The sequence below is a fragment of the Salvelinus alpinus genome, chromosome 1, assembly GCF_045679555.1.
Source record: "Salvelinus alpinus chromosome 1, SLU_Salpinus.1, whole genome shotgun sequence".
Taxonomy (NCBI): Eukaryota; Metazoa; Chordata; class Actinopteri; order Salmoniformes; family Salmonidae; genus Salvelinus; species Salvelinus alpinus.
In genome coordinates, this window is record NC_092086.1 from 84,855,979 (window position 1) to 84,880,494 (window position 24,516).

At 40.6% G+C, this 24,516-nt stretch overlaps 1 protein-coding gene across 6 annotated transcripts in view; it reads left to right on the forward strand.

Annotated features, from left to right (window-relative positions):
- The window catches only part of ncor1 (nuclear receptor corepressor 1), a 117,519-nt gene that overhangs the window by 18,043 nt on the left and 74,960 nt on the right, over nt 1–24,516 (forward strand). For all 6 annotated transcript variants that reach the window (XM_071329737.1, XM_071329709.1, XM_071329728.1 and 3 more), the window contains exons 3-6: nt 11,090–11,184; nt 13,029–13,248; nt 13,557–13,739; nt 15,012–15,134. In XM_071329737.1, the coding sequence (XP_071185838.1) occupies nt 11,090–11,184; nt 13,029–13,248; nt 13,557–13,739; nt 15,012–15,134 (621 nt within the window). The remainder of the gene's footprint in view (nt 1–11,089; nt 11,185–13,028; nt 13,249–13,556; nt 13,740–15,011; nt 15,135–24,516) is intronic.

The following is a 24,516-nucleotide window of genomic DNA, read 5'->3' on the forward strand; positions in this document are numbered from 1 at the left end:
GCATGATTATAAATATTTTTAGTAATATTTTTGCATTTGGCGCCCTGTAATTCTAGCGGTTGTTTAGGAAAATGATCCCGTAAAAGGGATCCGTATCGCAGAGATATGGCTAATGGTTATGGAAACATAATCTCTTGGAACATAAATGGTTGTGGTAACCAAGTGAAGAGGAAAGAGATTTTGATATTTAAAATCAAAACAGGTGGATTTTGTGTTAATACAGGAATTACAGATAGAGGCACTGAAAGGCTGGGTTGCAAAAGTTTATCATAGTTCATTTAATTCCAAACAAAATGGGGTGATTTATTCTGATAAGCAAAATACATTTTGTAATGTTGAAGCAACATAGAGTTTGGCAGGCTTATCTGCATTGAGGCTCTTTATAAATAGGATTAAGGTAGTATTATGCAACATGTACAGTTGAAGTCGGAAGTTTACATACACCTTAGCCAAATACATTTGAACTCAGATTTTCACAATTGCTGACATTTAATCCTAGTAAAAATTCATTGTCTTAGGTCATTTAGGATCACCACTTTTATTTGAAGAATGTGAAATGTCAGAATAATAGAGAATTATTTATTTCAGCTTTTATTTCTTTCATCACATTCCCAGTGGGTCAGAAGTTTACATACACTCAGTTAGTATTTGGTAGCATTGCCTTTAAATTGTTTAATTTGGGTCAAACGTTTCGGGTAGCCTTCCACAAGCTTCCCATAATAAGTTGGGTGAATTGTGGCCCATTTCCTCCTGACAGAGCTGGTTTAACCGAGTCAAGTTTGTAGGCCTCCTTGCTCGCACACGCTTTTTCAGTTCTGCCGACACATTTTCTATGGGATTGAGGTCGAAGCTTTGTGATGGCCACTCCAATACCTTGACTTTGTTGTCCTTAAGCCATTTTGCCACAACTTTGGAAGTATGCTTGGGGTCATTGTTCATTTGGAAGACCCATTTGCGACCAAGCTTTAACTTCCTGACTGATGTCTTGAGATGTTGCTTCAATATATCCTCTCTCATGCTGACATCTATTTTGTGAAATGAGCCAGTCCCTCCTGCAGCAAGCATCCCTACAACATGATGCTGCCACCCCCATTCTTCACGGTTGGGATGGTGTTCTTCGGCTTGCAAGCCTCCCCCTTTTCCCTCCAAACATAACGATGGTCATTATGGCCAAACAGTTCTATTTTTGTTTCATCAGACCAGAGGACATTTCTCCAAAAAGTATGATCTTTGTCCCCATGTGCAGTTGCAAACCCTAGTCTGACTTTTTTTATGGCAGTTTTGGAGCAGTGGCTTCTTCCTTACTGAGTGGCCTTTCAGGTTATGTCGATATAGGACTCATTTTACTGTGGCTATAGATTCTTTTGTACCTGTTCCTCCAGCATCTTCACAAGGTCCTTTGTTCTGGGATTGATTTGCATTTTAACGCACCAAAGTACGTTCATCTCTAGGAGACAGAACACGTCTCCTTCCTGAGTGGTATGATGGCTGCGTGGTCCCATGGTGTTTATACTTGCGTACTATTGTTTGTACAGAAGAACGTGGTACCTTCAGGCATTTGGAAATTGCTCCCAAGACTTGTGGAGGTCTTGGCTGATTTCTTTAGATTTTTTCCCATGAAGTCAAGCAAAGAGGCACTGAGTTTGAAGGTAGGCCTTGAAATACATCCACAGGTACACCTCCAATTTGACTCAAATTATGTAAATTAGCCTATCAGAAGCTTCTAAATCCATGACATCATTTTCTGGAATTTTCCAAGCAGTTTAAAGGCACAGTCAACTTAGTCTATGTAAACTTCTGACCCACTGGAATTGTGATACAGTGAAATAATCCGTCTGTAAACAATTGTTGTCAAAATGACTTGTGTCATGCACAAAGTAGATGTCCTAACCGACTTGACAAAACTATAGTTTGTTAACAAGAAATTTGTGGATTGGTTGAAAAACAAGTTTTAATTAAGTTTTTATGTAAAACTTCCGACTTCAACTCTAATCTCCCAATAAGGAGGACCCAGATTTTATTTGTATTATTATTATTTTTTAAATGTAATCACGAGGTTAATGTCAAACTGGGAAATATAGAGGGTCAGATCGTCCTTGCTGGAGACTTTTTAACCAAGTGATGGACAATTTTATTGATAGAAGTAAATTTACAGGTAACTCCACACCAAAGGATAGACTTCCAATACATATGCTTGCAGAAGATATGGGCCTTACAGACATATGGAGATTAGTCATCCTAATGATAGATAATATACTTTTTTCTCCCACTGTCATAAGACAGACTCCAGAATATATTTATTCTTGATATCCAATTTCAAGGTTAATAATGTGATTGATTGCAAGATTGGGCCCATTGCCCTCACAGATCATGCTATAGTAGAGTTACATGTTGATATAAACTCTGAAAATGTGAAGAAGGGTAGATTTAGACTCCACACCATACATTTACAAGATTGGATATTTAGCCAATCACTAGTAGATGATCTTAGATCCTTTTTTTAGATCAACATAGGCTCAACTGAAAAGATTGAAACCTCTAAAGCATATATTAGAGGGAAAATAATAGCTACTAACAAGACAACTAAATATGCAGAACACATCTAATGTAATTCCAGCAATTAAGAAGGGAATAAGATGGTGACCTCATCTAAAGAGATAAACAGTGTGTTTGAATGTTTTTTTAATGAATATTTATATACAACCTCCTGTTCAGCGATGCCTATAGATAGCCAGGTAGAGGAACTGGACTACTGTAACAGAAGAGGAGGTTAGAGCCACCATTTTATCTATGAAAGCAGGGAAATCACCTTGTCTGGATGGCCTTCCTATAGAATATTCTACAACAAGTATGTTGACATTACTGTACCTGTATTGACAGTGGTTTACCAGGAGGCATTTAAAAATGGCTCTTTTCCAGACACCTTTTAATGAGGCTTTGATATTGCTTTTTTCTAAAAAGGATAGAGATACTACAGAACCGGGGAATTTTAGAGCCATCAGCCTCCTTAATGTGGACTGTAAGATTCTTACTAAGACCCTTGCGATATGCTTAGAGAAGGCACTACCTAATATTATACATAGTGACCAAGTAGGATTTACTAAGAACAGTACCTCAACTGATAATATGAGGAGACTCTTAAATCTCATGAGGAAAAACGTCAAGGGGGTTGAATACTTTTGCAAGGAACTGTAAATATACTCAGTTTAGATATTTAACCCTATGTGCTAGAGGTCGACCGATTATGATTTTTCAACGCCGATACCAATTATTGGAGGACCAAAAAAGCCGATACCGATTTAAATCGGCCAATTTTATTTTTTTATTTGTAAAAATGACAATTACAACAATACTGAATGAACACTTATTTTAACTTAATATAATACATCAATAAAATCAATTTAGCCTCAAATAAATAATGAAACATGTTCAATTTGGTTTAAATAATGCTAAAACAAAGTGTTGGAGAAGAAAGTAAAAGTGCAATATTTGCTATGTAAGAAAGCTAACGTTTGAGTTCCTTGCTCAGAACATGAGAACATATGAAAGCTGGTGGTTCCTTTTAACATGAGTCTTCAATATTCCCAGGTAAGAAGTTTTAGGTTGTAGTTATTATAGGAATTATAGGACTATTTCCCTCTATACAATTTGTATTTCATTAACCTTTGACTATTGGATGTTCTTATAGGCACTTTAGTATTTCCAGTGGAACAGTATAGCTTCCGTCCCTCTCCTCGCTCCTCCCTGGGCTCGAACCAGGAACACAACGACAACAGCCACCCTCGAAGCAGCGTTACCAATGCAGAGCAAGGGAAACAACCACAGGCTCAGAGCGAGTGACGTTTGAAACGCTATTAGCGCGCGCTAACTAGCCAGTCATTTCACTTCGGTTACACCAGCCTCATCTTGGGAGTTGATAGGCTTGAAGTCATAAACAGCGCAATGCTTGACGCACAACGAAGAGCTGCTGGCAAAACGCACGAAAGTGCTGTTTGAATGAATGTTTACGCGCCTGCTTCTGCCTACCACCGCTCAGTCAGATACTTAGATACTTGTATGCTTGTATGCTCAGTCAGATTATATGCAACGCAGGACACGCTAGATAATATCTAGTAATATGATCAACCATGTGTAGTTAAGTAGTGCTTATGATTGATTGATTGTTTTTATAAGATAAGTTTAATGCTAGCTAGCAACTTACCTTGGCTTACTGCATTCGCATAACAGGCAGTCTCCTTGTGGAGTCCAACGAGAGAGAGGCAGGTCGTTATTGCGTTGGACTAGTTAACTAGTCTAAGGTTGCAAGATTGGATCCCCCGAGCTGACAATGTGAAAATCTGTCGTTCTGCCCCTGAACAAGGCAGTTAACCCACCGTTCCTAGGCCGTCATTGAAAATAAGAATGTGTTCTTAACTGACTTGCCTAGTTAAATAAAGATTAAATAAAGGTGTCAAAAATAATAAAAATCGGCAAAATCGGTGTCCAAAAATACCCATTTCCGATTGTTATGAAAACTTGAAATCGGCCCTAATTAATCGGCCATTCCGATTAATCGGTCGACCTCTACTATGTGCTCATTAAGGGATGTAGGAGGCTTGGCTTTACCAGATGTCAAATTGTACAATTTATAATTTGAAATGGCTAAATTGGCGAAACATTTGGGCAAAGGGGATGCTGGCTTGGATTGGATAACAATAGAACAGGAACTAAATGATCATTTTACCCCTGTTGATACTCTGTCACATGGTCTGTTGAAACTTTGAACCCAATTGTTTTACACTCAAAAGAGGTGTGGAGAATAGTACACAAGTTGTGTGGAATTTCACATCTGAAACAAGGATACTCATCATTGTGGCACAATCCAAGGCTATGGATAGGTAAGAAGTCTGTGTACTGGAAACAGTGGCTAATGAAAGGAATTCATACTATAGGTGATCTGTACAATGATGTTTTAATGTCATACTCAGATTTTGTACAAAAATGTGATTTGGTAGACCAGGGACATTTCTGGAAATATTTACAATTGAGAGAATGTTAAATAATGTATTCTAGAAGAACCATCATCACTCCCTAAAAACACAACCTTATGGAACAATCCCTGGATAGGTTTTCAGAATTCACATTCAGATTAAAAAAAAATTGGTCCACATGGAAAACTAAAGGCATTGAAACCGTAAATTACATTTTTAACAGGAAATACATTTATTTCCATGACAGAATTAAAAAGTAATTTTGAACTGGCCAATGTAGATAGTTTCAAATACGTGCAACTTAAGTTACATATCACAATTTCATTTTGAAATATTTTGGACATCAGAGCAACCTTGAGGGAATCTTATTTGAGTCAGAAAATTATTTTCATATGATAGGGAAGATATACAAAACATGGCAGAGAGCATATTCAACTGTGAACATCTCTTAGAAAAAAATATAAACTGTTGGAACCAAGGCTTAAAAAGAACTGATGTTGGCACAAGATGGAGGAAAAGTTGGAGCATAACTAATGAAATTACAGTTAACGAAAGTGCTGTAGAATTTGTGAATTTTGTATAATAAATTCTATACATTAGTTTATACTGGAATTAGTGTACACAACGGCAGAGTTATGTTTCAAGTGTAAAACTAATAATGACTCAATAGTCCATGCTTTCTGGGAATGCTATAAAGTCCAGAAGTTGTGAGTGGAGCTAGAAAAACGTCTGTCTACATATTTCAAGACATGGCATATGGGGGTGTACTGACCATACCCAATGGGGTGGACGATTATCTTTTCGTCATGAAAAAACTGATATACAAGAAACTTGGAAGTCAATCAATTCGCCATAAATTTACACAATCGGTAATGATTTGTTGTTGAAATAGCATTATTGACCGAGCATAACAAATTGGTACAATTTTAATACCATGTGGCCAAGAATAATGTAGGCACTAGGGATGGGGGTGTGAGCATGCGGGTCTGGGCAGATGAGATGTAGTCATTGTTTGTGTGTGTCTAAGTTTTTGTTTTTTGGAGTGAATTTTTTTTATTTTAAAATGACGATTAATAAATTAATTCTCTAGTCTGGGTACCTGTCTTTTAGCTAACTTTCCACTCCATGTCATTGCCAAAGAGACTGGCCTTTCTGTAATCTAATCATGTTTATTATGCAGCTGGATTTATGGTGGAGTTGCGTATTGGTTGTTGGAAATGACATTAACATTTTCCATGACAACATGGATTAGTCAAAAACAAAGATTTAGTTGTTCGCTTGGCAAGTTGTGTTTTGAGGCTTTGGATTTGCAGTATGTATTTAGTTTGAGAATTTAGACGTAAACTAGCAACTTTTGACAGACTGGTTTCGTCTGGACAAACATTTTTTTTTCTTAGCAACCAGATACCAATGTGTTCTGTGTAGAGAAAAAAAGTGATAGCATTCCAATATTTGGATAATAGTTGTGATTGGAAGGAAGATAGCTGTGATGGTTATTGAATCAGGATCAACTCCTCTGTTGTCCTCCAACTCATTAATGATAGAATGTTCATATTTTACAGATAGCAGAAAGGCCTGTCTTTTTGGCAATGACAAGGAGTGGAATGTTTGCTAAAGAGACTGGTAGTCGGGCTAGTAACCAAGAAACTTGATATAGACATCTAGTCACTTAGCTAGCAAGTTAGTAATCAAAATACATTGCTGAAGCCCTGAGCTGGATATAATTTGTGACACATCTTAGATTTCTTATAGTTGTAAGCAGTGGCGTAGCACGCAGCCCCCGGTATACGTAGAAACGTTATATCGCCCAAGCCTAATAAATATAGATTAGGGCTGAGCCCATTTTAGTCGATTGTTTGGTCGATAGGCTGTTGGTCAAGCAGTAGCAAATAAAAAAACTAAAAGACATCATGGGTTACAAGACACCTGTCTGATTCGCGCCTCTCTGAGTGGACTGATCCATTGTGGAGGCAGTGGGGAGGGCACAGTCCACCAGTCTAAGACATGTGCTACTGAAATTGTATCTGGTTATATTATGTAAGAACAATTTTTAATAAACAACATTTTATAACATGCGCTTTCTCCCATGTTGGATAGTGGTTGCTGTCTAAGGTTCAGAAACACATCATTGTGCTGTTGAATTGGCGCCTTTTCCTAGACCATGTTGCTATGTGCATAATAGCAGAGTTAACCAGAATATTGGTGTTGAGAACAATGCACGGAGGCAGAATGAGGAGATGAGAAAACAGCCCTTGCCTTATTATCTAAGAAGAGTGATCTAATTAATTAGATCTGTAATCAATAGCCTAACTGTTAAATGTGCCTGACTTTATAAATCCAAATTCGGAAAGTATTCAGACCCCTTGACCTTTTCCACATTTGGTTACATTACAGCCTTGTTCTAAAATTGATAAAAATGTCCCCCCTCATCAATCTAAACACAATACCCCATAATGACAACGCGAAAAAGCTTTTTAGATATTTTTTTGCAAATGTATTTAACAAAAAACATACCTTTTTATTTAAATAAGTATTCAGACCCTTTGCTATGAGACTTGAAATGTAGTTTACGTGCATCCTGTTTCCATTGATCATTCTTGAGATGTTTCTACACCTTGATTGGAGTCTACATGTGGTAAATTAAATTGATTGGACATGATTTGGAAAGGCACACACCAGTCTATATAAGGTCCCACAGTTGACAGTTCATGTCAGAGAAAATACCAAGCCATGAGTGCGAGGCACTGATCTGGGGAAGGGTACCAAAAAATGGTACAAAATAAATTATGCAGCATTGAAGGTCACCAAGAACACAGAGGCCTCCATCATTCTTAAATGGAAGAAGTTTGGAACCACCAAGACTCTTCCTAGAGCTGTCCGCCCGGCCAAACTGAGCAATCGGGGGAGAAGGGCCTTGGTCAGGGAGGTGACCAAGACCCCGACGGTCACTCTGACAGAGCTTTGGAGTTCATCTGTGGAGATGGTTGTCCTTCTGGATGGTTCTCCCATCTCTGTAGCACTCCACCAATCAGGCCTTTATGGTAGAGTGGTCAGACGGAAGCCACTCCTCAATAAAAAGCACATGACCGCCCGCTTGGAGTTTGCCTAAAGGATGAAACCAATATTGAACTCTTTGGCCTAAATGCCAAGCGTCACGTCTGGAGGAAACCTGGCACCATTCCTTTGGTGAAGCATGGTGGTGGCAGCATCGTGCTGTGGTGATGTTTTCAGTGGCAGGGACTGGGAGACTAGTCAGGATCGAGGGCAAGATGAATGGAATGGAGTAAAGTACAGAGATCCTTGATGAAAACCTGCTCCAGAGTGTTCAGGACCTCAGACTTGGGCCAAGGTTCACCTTCCAACAGGACAACGACCCTAAGCACACAGCCAAGAAAAACACAGGAGTGGCTTTGGAACAAGTCTCTGAATGACCTTGAGTGGCCTAGCCAGAGGCCTGACTTGAACCCAATTTAACATCTCTGGAGAGAGCTGAAAATAGTTGTGCAGCGATGCTTCCCATCCAACCTGACAGAGCTTGAGAGGATCTGCAGAAGAATGGGAGAAACTCCCCAAATACAGGTGTTCCAAGCTTGTAGCGTCACACCTAAAAAGACTTGAGGCTGTAATCACTGCCAGAGGTGCTACAACAAAGTACAGAGTAAAGGGTCTAAATACTTATGTAAATGTCATATTTAAGATTTTTATTTTTAATGCATTTGCAAACATTTCTAAACAGTTTTTGCTTTGTCATTATGATTGCCTTGAGAGAGAAGCTGTTTTTCAGTCTCTCGGTCCCAGCTTTGATGCACCTTTACTGACCTCGCCTTCTGGATGATAGCATGATAGCAGAGTGAACAGGCCGTGGCTCGGGTAATTGATATTCTCAATTATCTTTTTTGCCGTGCTGTGACATCGGGTGTGGTAGGTGTCCTGGAGGGCAGGTAGTGTGTGCAGACCTCACCACCCCCTGGAGAGCCCAGTGGTTGCTGGCGGTGCAGTTGCCATACCAGGCGGTGATGCAGCCCAACAGGATGCTCTCAATGGTGCTTCTGTTTGAGTTTGTGAGGGTCTTAGGGGACAAGAGTTTGTGAGGGTCTTAGGGGACAAACCGAATTGTTGAGGGAGAGGTTATTTTCCTGGCACCACTCACCTCCCTATAGGCTGTCTCGTCATTGTTGATAATCCGGCCTACTACTGTTGTGTTGTCTGCAAACTTGATTTCAGTTGGAGACGTTCTTGTCCACGCAGTCATGGGTGAACAGGGAGTACATGAGGGGGCTGAGCACGCATCCTTGTGGGGCCCCTGTGTTGAGGATCAGCGAAGTGGAGGTGTTGTTTCCTACCTTCACCACCTGGGGGGCGGCTCGTCAGGAAGTCCAGGACCCAGTTGCACAGGGTGTGCTTCAGACCCAGGCCCCCGAGCTTAATCATGCGCTTGGAGGGTACTATGGTTTTGAAGACTGAGCTGTAGTCAATGAACAGCATTCTTACATATGTATTTCTCTTGTCCAGATGGGATAGGGCAGTGTGCAGTGCGATGGCGATTGCATCGTCTGTGGATCTATTGGGGCGGTATGCACATTGAAGTGGGTCTAGGGTGTCAAATAAGGTGCAGGTGATATGATCCTTAACTAGCCTCTCAAAGGACTTAATGATGACCGAAGTGAGTGCTACGCTGCGATAGTCAATTAGTTCAGTTACCTTTGCTTTCTTGGTTACAGGAACAATGGTGGACATCTTGAAGCAAGTGGGGATGGCGGACTGGGATAGGGAGAGATTGAATATGTCTGTAAACACTCCAGCCAGCTGGCCTGCGCATAATCATTATAACATAATCATCAATGCTTGATAGTTTTACATGGAAATAAACTCGCCGTATGCGTGTAGGCCTAAGTGTTGGGGTTGGGAAATTGGAGAGTACAGTAAAAGGCCTATGTTTTGAATTTAATTTGCCAGTGATAATAACTGTTTTGAGATTAATTAGCAGTTGGTCTGATAAAGTTTGAGAGAGACAGACCCTAGGTTTTCCTTGCAGTCGTAGCAACATGAAAATTATCCCAAAACACACAATCCACGAAGGTCATTTCATGTTTGTTAGGATTTGATTACAAAATTCTCAGACTCTGACTTACACCGAATGCAGTCAATGGTACATTTCTGGTTATTTACAAACCGTCTGTGGACAAAATGAGGGTTGTTGTTTTCCTCTAGGTAAGCCTCAACTTTCTGTTAAGTGCATTGACATGTCTAGTTTTGTTTGTAGGTCACAGTGTGCTGATAGCATTTCATGCCCTGATAGACGATTTTAGTTTTCTAGTGTGATAGATTAAATAGATGTTAGTGTCACGTTTGACCAAGGTACTAAGATGCTTGATGAAGTGGTTGTGCCAATAACCTCAGTGAAGCTCCACCATAACCTCTGAAGTGTCTTGGTGCTTCTCTGGCTATTTGTACAGTACAGTCGCCTCATTGGTTGCATTTACACAGGCAGCCCAATTCGGATATTTTTTCCCCACTAATTGGTCTTCTGACCAACCACATCAGATCTTTTTCAGATTAGTGGAAATAAGAGTGGAAATAAGATCAGAATTGGGCTGCCTGTGTAAATGCAGCCAAGGAGGCGACTGTACAAATAGTTTTTTATTTACATCGTTAATAATCATCAAGTAGAGTGGTTTCCCCTTTAATAGTGTCGATGTATCATAGACATAAATTTCTCTGCCTGAATATGTCTGGTGCAAGAACACCGATAGCTTTACTGTTCTCTTCACAACAGATCAAAGAGAAAAAATGCCTAATCCCTCCCATACAGCAAATGCATTACCTTGCATTCTAACATGCTGGATTCTGCAATGCTGCCCGTTTTTGTTTTTGCATTATGGAAAGTATAGGGACCTACAAGTCGTTTTATTATCTTAAAAATAAAAGAAAAAAATGCTTTGGCAAAAGCTTTGTTTTGGTGAGATGTGTTCTTGCTATGACTTGCCATGTGTTATCATCAGGCTGTGCAGACCTGCCCTGTTCACTGTGCCCAGACTGGCTGTCACCCACCATGTTATTATGGATAGCTTCCCATGTCATGACCTTGTGTGTGTGTGTGTGTGTGTGTGTGTGTGTAGGAGTTCACTGTCCCGGACTACCGAGGTCACCTGCAGGACCAGCAGGGTCGGCGAAGGCCTTCCTTGCTTTCTGAATTCCACCCTGGAACTGAGAGGTACGTAACCATACCAACAGCCACCTCCAATCTATACTTGACAAAATTATAAATGCAACAATTTAAACGATTTTACTGACTTACAGTTCATATAAGGAAATCAAGTCAATTGAAGTAAATTCATTAGCCCCCAATCTATGGATTTCACATAACTGGGCATAGGCTCACCCACTTGGGAGCAAGGCCCACCCACTGGGGAGCCAGCCCCAGCCAATCAGAAGGAGTTTTTCCCTGCAAAAGGGCTTTATTACAGATAGAAATACTCAATTTCATCAGCTGGTGGTTGGTCTCAAATTCTCTAAAATGATGTTGCAATAATCAATGACCAGCAGCGTACTGGTAGTAATACATCTAATAAATAATCATTTTTAGCAGCATTATGTTGTCATCCAGAGTCACATATAATTATGTATTTATTTATTTATTTTCCAAGCTATAGCACACACTATTTCACATACAGCAGGTTTTTAAAGGACCAACGAGTTTGCTCTGCTTTGTATTTTCATTTTTGCCATGGAAAAAAATATCCAAATATTGGTATCGTCATAGCCCTAGTACACGCCAGAGCCATGTATTTACCATGAACAAAAATATAACACCACATGTAAAGTGTTTCATGAGCTGAAATAAAAGATTACAGAAATGTTCCATACACACAAAAAGCTTTTTTCTTGCAAATTTTGTGCACAAATTTGTTTACATCCCTGTTAGTGAGCATTTCTCCTTTGCCAGTATAATCCATCCACCTGACAGGTGTGGCATATCAAGAAGCTGAGCAAACAGCATGATCATTGTGCTGGGGACAATAAAAGGCCACTCTAAAATGTGCAGTTTTGTCACGCAACACAATCCCACAGATGTTGAGGGAGTGTGCAATTGGCATGCTGACTGCTGGAATGTCCACCAGAGCTATTGTCAGAACATTTTATTTTATTTTCTTTACCATAAGCAGAGTTCCTCTGTCAAGTGTTCTTTTGACCATCTTAATCTTTAATTTTTATTGGCCAGTCTGAGAGATGCTTTTTCTTTGCAACTCTGCCTAGGCCAGAATCCCAGAGTTGCCTCGTCACTGTTGACCTTGAGACTGGTGTTTTGCGGGTACTATTTAATGAAGCTGCCAGTTAAGGACTTGTGAGGCGTCTGTTTCTCAAACTATACACTCCAATGTACTTGTCCTCTTGCTCAGTTGTGCACTGGTGCCTCCCATTCCTCTTTCTATTCTGGTTAGCGCCAGTTTGCGCTGTTCTGCGAAGGGAATAATACACAGCATTGTACCAGATCTTCAGTTTCTTTGCAATTTCTCACATGGAATAGCCTTCATTTCTCAGAACAAGAATAGACTGACAAGTTTCAGAAGAAAGTTCTTTGTTTCTGGCTATTTTGAGCCTGTAATTGAACCCACAAATGCTGATTCTCTAGATACTCAACTAGTCTAAAGAAGGCCAGTTGTATTGCTTCTTTAATCATGGACAACAGTTTTCAGCTGTGCTAACATAATTGCAAAGGGGTTTTCAAATGATCAATTAGCCTTTTTAAAATGATCAACTTGGATTAGGTAACACAACGTGCCATTGGAACACAGGAGTGATGGTTGCTGATAATGGGCCTCTGAACGCCTATGTAGATATTCCATGAAAAATCAGCCATTTCCAGCAACAATAGTCATTTACAACATTAATAATGTCTACACTGTATTTCTGATGAATTTTATGTTATTTTAATGGACAAAAAAGGACATTTCTAAGTGACCCCAAACTTTTGAACAGTTGTGTAAATCTGTGGTTTGTTTCCTTGCCACGTTACTAACGAGAATTGCAATACTGGTATCGTCCCCATCACCCCAGGCCTCCAGAGAGACGTCATGGCTATGAGCAACAGTTCCACAGTGTCACCTCCCAGCACCAGACCGATGGACACGAGGCCCTGGAAGCCAAGCGGCCTCGCATGGAGACCGTCTCTGAGGCCCACTTTTCCCACAATGCCCTGTCCGGAGGCATCGTTCTGCCCCTGCAGTCCCACCAGGTCCAGGACAGCCTCAGAGCCTCCGGAGGGGAGGTCAAGAAGGTGTGTTTCGCCTATCTACCTAGTTCTAATAAAGACATGGAGAACTATTGCTAAAGCAATGTATTAAAACCCTCAGTGACTTTCAGTATGTTTGAGGGCATCGCTTTGTGCAAGGTGAGGTACAGAAGGGCTAATCTTGATCACATAATGAATATTTATATGGAATACAAGTTGATTTGTAGATTCTGTACAGTCTGACTGAGTGATTCTGTGACTACATTGCAGTCAGACTGCAGTTTCAAACATGTACAATCTATTGAACCCTCATTGACTGCAGTGGATTCACTTTCTCTATGTCTGTGTTCCAGGAGACCCAGTTCAGTGGCATGAAAGCCGAGTCCCAGTCCCCAGGAGGGCTGCACCGTGTGGGGGAGGAGCAGGACAGCTCGCCCTCCAAACTGTCCAAGGAGGAACTGATCCAGAGCATGGACCGTGTGGACAGAGAAATCGCTAAAGTGGAGCAGCAGATCTTCAAATTGAAGAAGAAGCAGGTGGGTTAGGCCACTTGTGACGTGACACACTACTTGCCTGCCCCAGACCTGTTGGAAAGATTAATATTCTGTGATTTGTGTCGATTGGAAATCTTTTCTATCTTGGATTTCTAGCTATTAACATAATATTGGAGTAGATCTTAACACTGTCCTTCAACCAAATGCAGCAACATTACATCTAATTGAATGTTGATTGAACCGAACAAATCTATTTTTGCCACTCATTCATACCCTCTAATAACATGTTTCACAAGATGTTATAAACAAGTTAAAAGCCTCTTGTCTCCGTGACAAGGAGGTGGAACTGAGCCAGTCCATTGTGTAAGTGAGCCAGGCAGGGTGAAAGGGCCTCCAGCTAAGCCTACAGGTTAGGTAGTCGTCCCAGCAAGGACCACTCTCCTCCAGGCTGCGCTACAGGTTACCCCCCTGCCTTCACTGCTGCATTTGAAGGCAAATCTCTGGGTCTCTTAAGTTGTTTACCACGGGAGTACAGGTCAGCTAGCTTGTTGCACACCTATGTCTGCTTTGAATTACTTGCTCCCAGAAGACTGTGAATATCTGGAGCTATGGGATTATTCACAATATCAAGCTCTCTTCCTGACCTGGTGAAGGGATAATTAACTCGCTTTTTTGTGGGGATTTGAGTTGGAGAGCAAAAAACAGTTGCTATCTTTTTGGAATCCCTACTCGTTAGACAGGAATGTGAACTGCGCTTGGCTTTGGGAGAAAGTCAATTTTTGTGTTTTCCTAAGGCTTTTCCCAGGATTTTCTGGGAATTATTTATTTATTCAAGGTATTCTAGGAGCTCCTAATCTCGGGTGGCCTTTTGTAACCTAGTTGTTTACATAACCTTTAGCATGTAAACACATGGACACCAGTTCCACCCACACACACACACACACACACACACACACACAAGTTCAACTATCAGTCAGCAGAGTGAGTCTCAGAAAGTGCAGAGACCAGCATATCAGTTAAATTACAGAGCTCTTAAAATAAAAAAACAAGCATGAGCCTCGCATATCAGAGACTGGAATCAGATTAGCACCGTTGAGTTAAAATGGAGCCTTGTTCTCCTGCCCAGCCACCACCATGAGCTGTATAGAGGTGGAATTAGAAAACAAGAACATTTTGTTTGAAAACTCGCAGCAAGAAACCCATGTCTTATTCTTTAAATGTATGATTTATGGAGGAGAGGAAGTTTCCCATATAATTGGTGTGTGTGTGTGTGCGCGCACACTCATTTGTTAACTGTTATGTGTTGTCTTATAGCAACAACTGGAGGAGGAAGCGGCGAAGCCAGTGGAGCCAGAAAAGCCGGCGACCCCTCCCCCCATACCACAGGAACACAACAAACACCGCAGCATCGTCCAGATCATCTATGACGAGAACAGGGTGGGGTTACCGGGGAATCCTGTACACCTACTGTACTTACTCACTCACTCACTCACTCACTCACCTCTACTACACCTGCCACTACTACACAAGACAGCTCTTTCAATGTGTCTGGTGGTCTTACCATGCTTAGGGCTGGGTGATCAAATCCTGATGTTTTCAAATTTATGAGCGATTCACGATTTCTTTGATTGTTTTCTCTAAATAAGTTTTGCTTCTCAATTAAAGGTCAATACACTGCATTTCAAACAGTCAGCAATAATCTAATGAATTCAGGGCTTTTAAAATTATACGTAGGCTAAATATAAGCGTTTCACAAACGTAAGACACCCTAATAATTCAATTATTTTCTCAAAATAGTTTATTCTGCCTTTTTACAATACACTTACAATAATCACTCTGAAACGGCCCTTTTTGTTACAAATTTAACCAGAACCATGCACAATGCATATCCACTAATAATGACCAACTTATTGTAGCAGCACTAATAAATGACTGTTTACAAGACCTGGGTCTCAAAAGTTAATCTCTCAAGCACAAGCCCACGTGATCGTGAGTAGTCAACTAATCTTTATATTTCAAGTCTAGCCAACTTGAATCTATTTGCTAGCTAACAAGGTAGAACAGTTTAACTGTTAGAACAGACCTTCCTGTCCGTCTCCACCTGTTTGAACAGCAAGCTAGCCTGTCCACTTTGTTTTTGATGTTGAAATCAAGTGGCCTACCTGGATAAGAAGATGCTTATTTCTCAGAATGAGAACGAGTTGCCAACTCCTGATACAAATGTGTATTTTTTATGCTCATTGCAAATGTATAAAACAGACGAGACAGCTAGCACATAACTCTGTGGATAAAATGCTGCTAGGGGTACGTGGTATCGCAATGCCGTACGCGACAAACTGAGCATGCATTTCCCAAATCAATGTTTTCTGATACTCTTGTTTTAGTAGGGTCTGCTCTGCGCTCAATTTTTAGAATTGAAACATAAGGGTATCGTTATAAAGGTTAAGTTCTCTATTATAGGAAAATAATGACGATGTGTTTTGGTGTCCATATGACCGATGCATTTGCGATTTGGTCCAACATAAAATAGTGAGTTGAAACTGATTATTTTCAGAGGAAGCTATCTTTCATAATTTTTTCTGTGAGTGGTAGGGGAAGGGGCTTGGGGTGGGGTGGGGGGTGCACAGCACTGAAGGAGAAAAAAGACCAAAAAGACAACATGAGAACAAGCGGACATAAACTCCCTTGCTATACAGGCATTTGGAATTTTGCCCTAAAAGATCAATTAGAATTAACTTTATATTGCCTGGGGCTAACCACACTGTACTTTTATCTAATCAAATTGTTTTGATCACATATACAAATAAAATCAAAATCAAATCAAGTTTATTTTATATAGCCCTTCGTACATCAGCTAATATCTCGAAGTGCTGTACAGAAACCCAGCCTAAAACCCCAAACAGCAAGCAATGCAGGTGTAGAAGCACGGTGGCTAAGAAAAACTCCCTAGAAAGGCCAAAACCTAGGAAGAAACCTAGAGAGGAACCAGGCTATGAGGGGTGGCCAGTCCTCTTCTGGCTGTGCCGGGTGGAGATTATAACAGAACTATGCCAAGATGTTCAAAATGTTCATAAGTGACAAGCATGGTCAAATAATAATCATGAATAATTTTCAGTTGGCTTTTCATAGCCGATCATTAAGAGTTGAAAATAGCAGGTCTGGGACAGGTGGCGGTTCCATAACCGCAGGCAGAACAGTTGAAACTGGAATAGCAGCAAGGCCAGGTGGACTGGGGACAGCAAGGAGTCATCATGCCCGGTAGTCCTGACGTATGGTCCTAGGGCTCAGGTCCTCCGAGAGAGAGAAAGAAAGAGAGAAGGAGAGAATTAGAGAGAGCCAAGATATACATTGTTAGCAGACGTTATTGCGAGTGTAGCGAAATGCTTGTGCTTCTAGTTCCGACAGTGCAGCAATATCTATCTAAAATGTAATCTAACAATCACACAACAACTAACTAATACACACAAGTCTAAGATGAGGAATGGAATAAGAATATATATATATATATATATATATACAGTGGGGAGAACAAGTATTTGATACACTGCTGATTTTGCCATTTTTCCTACTTACAAAGCATGTAGAGGTCTGTAATTTTTATCATAGGTACACTTCAACTGTGAGAGACGGAATCTAAAACAAAAATCCAGAAAATCACATTGTATGATTTTTAAGTAATTAATTTGCATTTTATTGCATGACATAAGTATTTGATACATCAGAAAAGCAGAACTTAATATTTGGTACAGAAACCTTTGTTTGCAATTACAGAGATCATACGTTTCCTGTAGTTCTTGACCAGGTTTGCACACACTGCAGCAGGGATTTTGGCCCACTCCTCCATACAGACCTTCTCCAGATCCTTCAGGTTTTGGGTCTGTCACTGGGCAATATGGACTTTCAGCTCCCTCCAAAGATTTTCTATTGGGTTCAGGTCTGGAGACTTGCTAGGCCACTCCAGGACCTTGAGATGCTTCTTACGGAGCCACTCCTTAGTTGCCCTGGCTGTGTGTTTCGGGTCGTTGTCATGCTGGAAGACCCAGCCACGACCCATCTTCAATGCTCTTACTGAGGGAAGGAGGTTGTTGGCCAAGATCTCGCGATACATGGCCCCATCCATCCTCCCCTCAATACGGTGCAGTCGTCCTGTCCCCTTTGCAGAAAAGCATCCCCAAAGAATGATGTTTCCACCTCCATGCTTCACGGTTGGGATGGTGTTCTTGGGGTTGTACTCATCCTTCTTCTTCCTCCAAACACGGCGAGTGGAGTTTAGACCAAAAAGCTCTATTTTCGTCTCATCAGACCACATGACCTTCTCCCATTCCTCCTCTGGATCATCCAGATGGTCATTGGCAAACTTCAGACGGCCTGGACATGCGCTGGCTTGAGCAGGGGGACCTTGCGTGCGCTGCAGGATTTTAATCCATGACGGCGTAGTGTGTTACTAATGGTTTTCTTTGAGACTGTGGTCCCAGCTCTCTTCAGGTCATTGACCAGGTCCTGCCGTGTAGTTCTGGGCTGATCCCTCACCTTCCTCATGATCATTGATGCCCCACAAGGTGAGATCTTGCATGGAGCCCCAGACCGAGGGTGATTGACCGTCATCTTGAACTTCTTCCATTTTCTAATAATTGCGCCAACAGTTGTTGCCTTCTCACCAAGCTGCTTGCCTATTGTCCTGTAGCCCATCCCAGCCTTGTGCAGGTCTACAATTGTATCCCTGATGTCCTTACACAGCTCTCTGGTCTTGGCCATTGTGGAGAGGTTGGAGTCTGTTTGATTGAGTGTGTGGACAGGTGTCTTTTATACAGGTAACGAGTTCAAACAGGTGCAGTTAATACAGGTAATGAGTGGAGAACAGGAGGGCTTCTTAAAGAAAAACTAACAGGTCTGTGAGAGCCGGAATTCTTACTGGTTGGTAGGTGATCAAATACTTATGTCATGCAATAAAATGCAAATTAATTACTTAAAAATCATACAATGTGATTTTCTGGATTTTTGTTTTAGATTCCGTCTCTCACAGTTGAAGTGTACCTATGATAAAAATTACAGACCTTTACATGCTTTCTAAGTAGGAAAACCTGCAAAATCGGCAGTGTATCAAATACTTGTTCTCCCCACTGTATATATATATATATATATATATATATATATGGATGAGCAATGACACAGTGGCATAGGCAGATGCAATAATGGTATAAAATACAGTATATACATATGAGATGAGTAATGCAAGATATGTAAACATTATTAAAGTGGCCAATGATTTCAAGTCTGTATGTAGGCAGCGTTTAGTGATGGCTGTTTAACAGTCTGATGACTTTGAGATAGAAGCTGTTTTTCAGTCTCTCGGTCCCAGCTTTGATGCACCACTCCATACATGCTCAAATTTATGAAAGTGGAGGGTAAAGATTATGCATAACAGTACTTAAATCTTAAGCATGAAGCACACCCGAGAATCTCCCTGCTGATAGGTACTTAACTTGACTTTGAGCAAATCAAATAGCACGAATATGTTAGCTGACCTTAGCTAGCTAGCTAAACATTTGGCTATGGGCTGGCACTGGGATTATGGAAAGTGAATGAAATAGTTTCTTCGTCATCTTGCTAGGCAGTTATCTAGCTGTGGCCATTTTTTTATTTAGCCTTTTCTTTAACTAGGCAAGTCAGTGAAGAACAAATTCTTATTTACAATGACAGCAAAAGGCCTCCTGCGGGGACGGGGCTGGGATAAAAAAAAAAACATATAGGACAAAACACACACATAAAGAGAGACCTAAGACAACAACACAGCATGGTAGCAACACAACATGGCAGCAGCACAAAACATGGTACAAACATTATTGGGGACAGACAACAGCACAAAGGGCAAGAAGGAAGAGACAACAATGCATCACGCAAAGCAGCCACAACTCAGTAAGAATGTCCATGATTGAGTCTTTGAATGAAGATGGAGATAAAACTGTCCCATATTTAATGAAGCTGACTTGTGAGACTCTAATGTACTTGTCCTCTTGCTCAGTTGTGCACCGGGGCCTCCCACTCATTCTATTCTGGTTTGAGCCAGTTTGCGCTGTTCTGTGAAGGGAGTTGTACACAGCGTTGTACGAGATCTTCAGTTTCTTGGCAATTTCTCGCATAGAATAGCCTTCATTTCTCAGAACAATTATAGACTGACAAGTTTCAGAAGAAAGTTCTTTGTTTCTGGCCATTTTGAGCCTGTAATCAAACCCACAAATGCTTATGCTCTAGATACTCAACTAGTCTAAAGAAGGCCAGTTTTATTGCTTCTTTGATCAGTTCAACAGTTTTCAGTTGTGCCAACATAATTGCAAAAGGGTTTTCTAATGATCAATTAGCCTTTTTAAAATGATCAACTTGGATTAGCTAACATCGTGCCATTGGAACACAGGAGTGATGGTTGCTGATAATGGGCCTCTGTACGCCTATATAGATATTCCATTAAAAATTAGCCATTTCCAGCTACAATAGTCATTTAGAACATTCACAATGTCTGCACTGTATTTCTGTTATTTTAATGGACAAAAAATGTAGCTTTTCTTTCAAAAACAAGGACATTTCTAAGTGACCCCAAACTTTTGAACAATAGTGTATGTGTGTTTTAGCAGAGGGAAAGGGAAGGTGGCACTGTGTGTGTGTGTGTGTGTGTGTGTGGGTAACTAGTTCATGTCTGCGTTCTTCTCAGCCAGCTATTAACCCTTTTAGCGGGAAAGCCTCTCCTCAGCCCAGCCTGTGAGAGCAGAGCCACATAGAACATTCCCCCTGTGGCCTTGGTTATTTTTTATGAAAATATATATATATATATCTAATATATATATCTATCTAAAAATCTATATATTTTTTTATATATGTATATATATATATTTTATATATATATATGTGTATGTATATATAAAATATATATATTTTATATATATGTATATATATGTATATATTATATATATATGTATATATATATGTATATATATGTATACAAGTATTTGATACACTGACGATTTTGCAGGTTTTCCTACTTACAAAGCATGTAGAGGTCTGTAATTTTTTATCATAGGTACACTTCAACTGTGTGAGACGGAATCTAAAACAAAAATCACATTGTATGATTTTTAAGTAATTCATTTGCATTTTATTGCATGACATAAGTATTTGATACATCAGAAAAGCAGAACTTAATATTTGGTACAGAAACCTTTGTTTGCAATTACAGAGATCATATGTTTCCTGTAGTTCTTGACCAGGTTTGCACACACTGCAGCAGGGATTTTGGCCCACTCCCACATACAGACCTTCTCCAGATCCTTCAGGTTTCGGGGCTGTCGCTGGGCAATACGGACTTTCAGCTCCCTCCAAAGATTTTCTATTGGGTTCAGGTCTGGAGACTGGCTAGGCCACTCCAGGACCTTGAGATGCTTCCTACGGAGCCACTCCTTAGTTGCCCTGGCTGTGTGTTTCGGGTCGTTGTCATGCTGGAAGACCCAGCCATGACCCATCTTCAATGCTCTTACTGAGGGAAGGAGGTTGTTGGCCAAGATCTCACGATGCAGTCATTCTGTCCCCTTTGCAGAAATCGTCCCCAAAGAATGATGTTTCCACCTCCATGCTTCACGGTTGGGATGGTGTTCTTGGGGTTGTACTCATCCTTCTTCTTCCTCCAAACACGGCGAGTGGAGTTTAGACCAAAAAGCTCTATTTTTGTCTCATCAGACCACATGACCTTCTCCCATTCCTCCTCTGAATCATCCAGATGGTCATTGGCAAACTTCAGACGGGCCTGGACATGCGCTGGCTTGAGCAGGGGGACCTTGCGTGCGCTGCAGGATTTTAATCCATGACGGCGTAGTGTGTTACTAATGGTTTTCTTTGAGACTGTGGTCCCAGCGCTCTTCAGGTCATTGACCAGGTCCTGCCGTGTAGTTCTGGGCTGATCCCTCACCTTCCTCATGATCATTGATGCCCCACGAGGTGAGATCTTGCATGGAGCCCCAGACCGAGGATGATTGACCGTCATCTTGAACTTCTTCCATTTTCTAATAATTGCGCCAACAGTTGTTGCCTGTTCACCAAGCTGCTTGCCTATTGTCCTGTAGCCCATCCCAGCCTTGTGCAGGTCTACAATTTTATCCCTGATGTCCTTACACAGCTCTTTGGTCTTGGTCATTGTGGAGAGGTTGGAGTCTGTTTGATTGAGTGTGTGGACAGGTGTCTTTTATACAGGTAACGAGTTCAAACAGGTGCAGTTAATACAGGTAATGAGTGGAGAACAGGAGGGCTTCTTAAAGAAAAACTAACAGGTCTGTGAGAGACGGAATTCTTACTGGTTGGTAGGTGATCAAATACTTATGTCATGCAATAAAATGCAAATTAATTACTTAAAAATCATACAATGTGATTTTCTGGATTTTTGTTTTAGATTCCGTCTCTCACAGTTGAAGTGTACCTATGATAAAAATGACAGACCTCTACATGCTTTGTAAGTAGGAAAACCTGCAAAATCGGCAGTGTATCAAATACTTGTTCTCCACACTGTGTGTGTGTGTGTGTATAATTTTGTTTTTATGAATTTTTTAACGGAGTAGATACAAGAGATCTGTCGCTAGTGCCAAGGTCTATTAATTATTCTATACCAGAAGATAATTTTGTCTTTGTATTGTCTCCTCGTCAAACAACTGCAGTTAATACATTTTTCATGCATAATTTGGACAAAAGCTTAAACACAAAAGAATTCAGACGGACACATTACTATTAGTTGTGTAAAATAGTTTGGAAATACATGGAAGGTAACATGCACCAGAGCTTTTGTTTGGTCGCTCTCCCTCATCTGTTTGAGCTTCTTATTGAAACTCTTGTTGGGCGCCAGGTAGCCTAGTGGTTAAGATCTTTGGGCCAGTAACCGAAAGGTTGCTCGTTTGAATCCCAGAGCCGATTAGGTGTAAAATATGTTGATGTGCCATAATTGTTTCTGTATGTCGCTCTGGATAAGAGCGTTTGCTGAATGACTAAAGTGTCAATGTAATAACCTTGCCTGGCAATAATCTCCGTTGGCCTTCCTCTTTTGGGCAGGCAGATTCACCACACAGTGCTGCCTGGGAAAGAGACGCTGTATTTTCAGACTTCAGACACTTAGGGAGACAGAACTGGATTTATTTTTTTCCATAGATCCCTACTTTGTATACATACATACAGTTTAAGTCGAATATTTACGTACACTTAGGTTGGAGTCATTAATTCATTTTTCAATCACTCCACAAATGTATTATATACAAACTATAGTTTTGGCAAGTCAGTTAGGACATCTACTTAGTGCATGACACAAGTAATTTTTCCAAAGATTGTTTACAGACAGATTATTTCACTTATAATTCACTGTATCACAATTCCGTGGGTCAGAAGTTTACATACACTAAGTTGACTATGCCTTTAAACAGCTTGGAAAATTCCAGAAAATAATGTCATGGCTTTAGAAGCTTCTGATAGGCTAATTGACATAATTTGAGTCAATTGGAGGTGTACCTGTGGATGTATTTCAAGGCCTACCTTCAAACTCAGTGCCTCTTTGCTTGACATCATGGGAAAATCTAAAGAAATCAGCCAAGACCGCACTTTGGTGCGAAAAGTGCAAATCAATCCCAGAACAACAGCAAAGGACCTTGTGAAGATGCTGGAGGAAACTGGTACAAAAGTATCTATATCCACAGTAAAATGAGTCCTATATCGACATAACCTGAAAGGCTGCTCAGCAAGGAAGAAGCCACTGCTCCAAACCGCCATAATAAACGCCAGACTACGGTTTGCAACTGTACATGGGGACAAAGATCGTACTTTCTGGAGAAATGTCCTCTGGTCTGATGAAACAAAAATAGAACTGTTTGGCCATAATGACTATCATTATGTTTGGAGGAAAAAGGGGGAGGCTTGCAAGCCAACGAACACCATCCCAACCGCATCATGTTGTGTGGGTGCTTTTCTGCAGGAGGGACTGGTGCACTTCACAAAATTGATGGCATCATAAGAGAGAAATTATGTGGATATATTGAAGCAACATCTCAAGACATCAGTCAGGAAGTTAAAGCTTGGTCACAAATGGGTCTTCCAAATGGACAATGACCTCAAGCATACTTCCAAAGTTGTGGCAAAATGGCTTAAGGACAACAAAGTCAAGGTATTGGAGTGGCCATCACAAAGCCCTGACCTCAATCCTACAGAAAATGTGTGGGCAGAACTTAAAACGTGTGTGCGAGCAAGGAGGCCTACAAACCTGACTCAGTTACACCAGCTCTATCAGGAGGAATGGGACAAAATTCACCCAACTTATTGAGGGAAGCTTGTAGAAGGCTACCCTTAACATTTGACCCAAGTTAAACAATTTAAAGGCAATGATACCAAATACTAACTGAGTGTATGTAAACTTCTGACCCACTGGGAATGTGATGTAAGAAATAAAAGCTGAAATAAATAATTCTCTATACTATTATTCTGACATTTCACATTCTTAAAATAAAAGTGGTGATCCTAACTGCCCTAAGACGGGGGATTTTTACTAGGATTAAATGTCAGGAATTGTGAAAAACTGATTTTAAATGTATTTGGCTAAGGTGTATGTAAACTTCCGACTTTAACTGTACGTACATCAGTGAGGGGAAAAAGTGTTTGATCCTCTGCTGATTTTGTACGTTTGCCCACTGACAAAGAAATGATCAGTCTATAATTTTAATGGTAGGTTTATTTGAACAGTGAGAGACAGAATAACAAAAAAATCCAGAGAAACGCATGTCAAAAATGTTATAAATTGATTTGCATT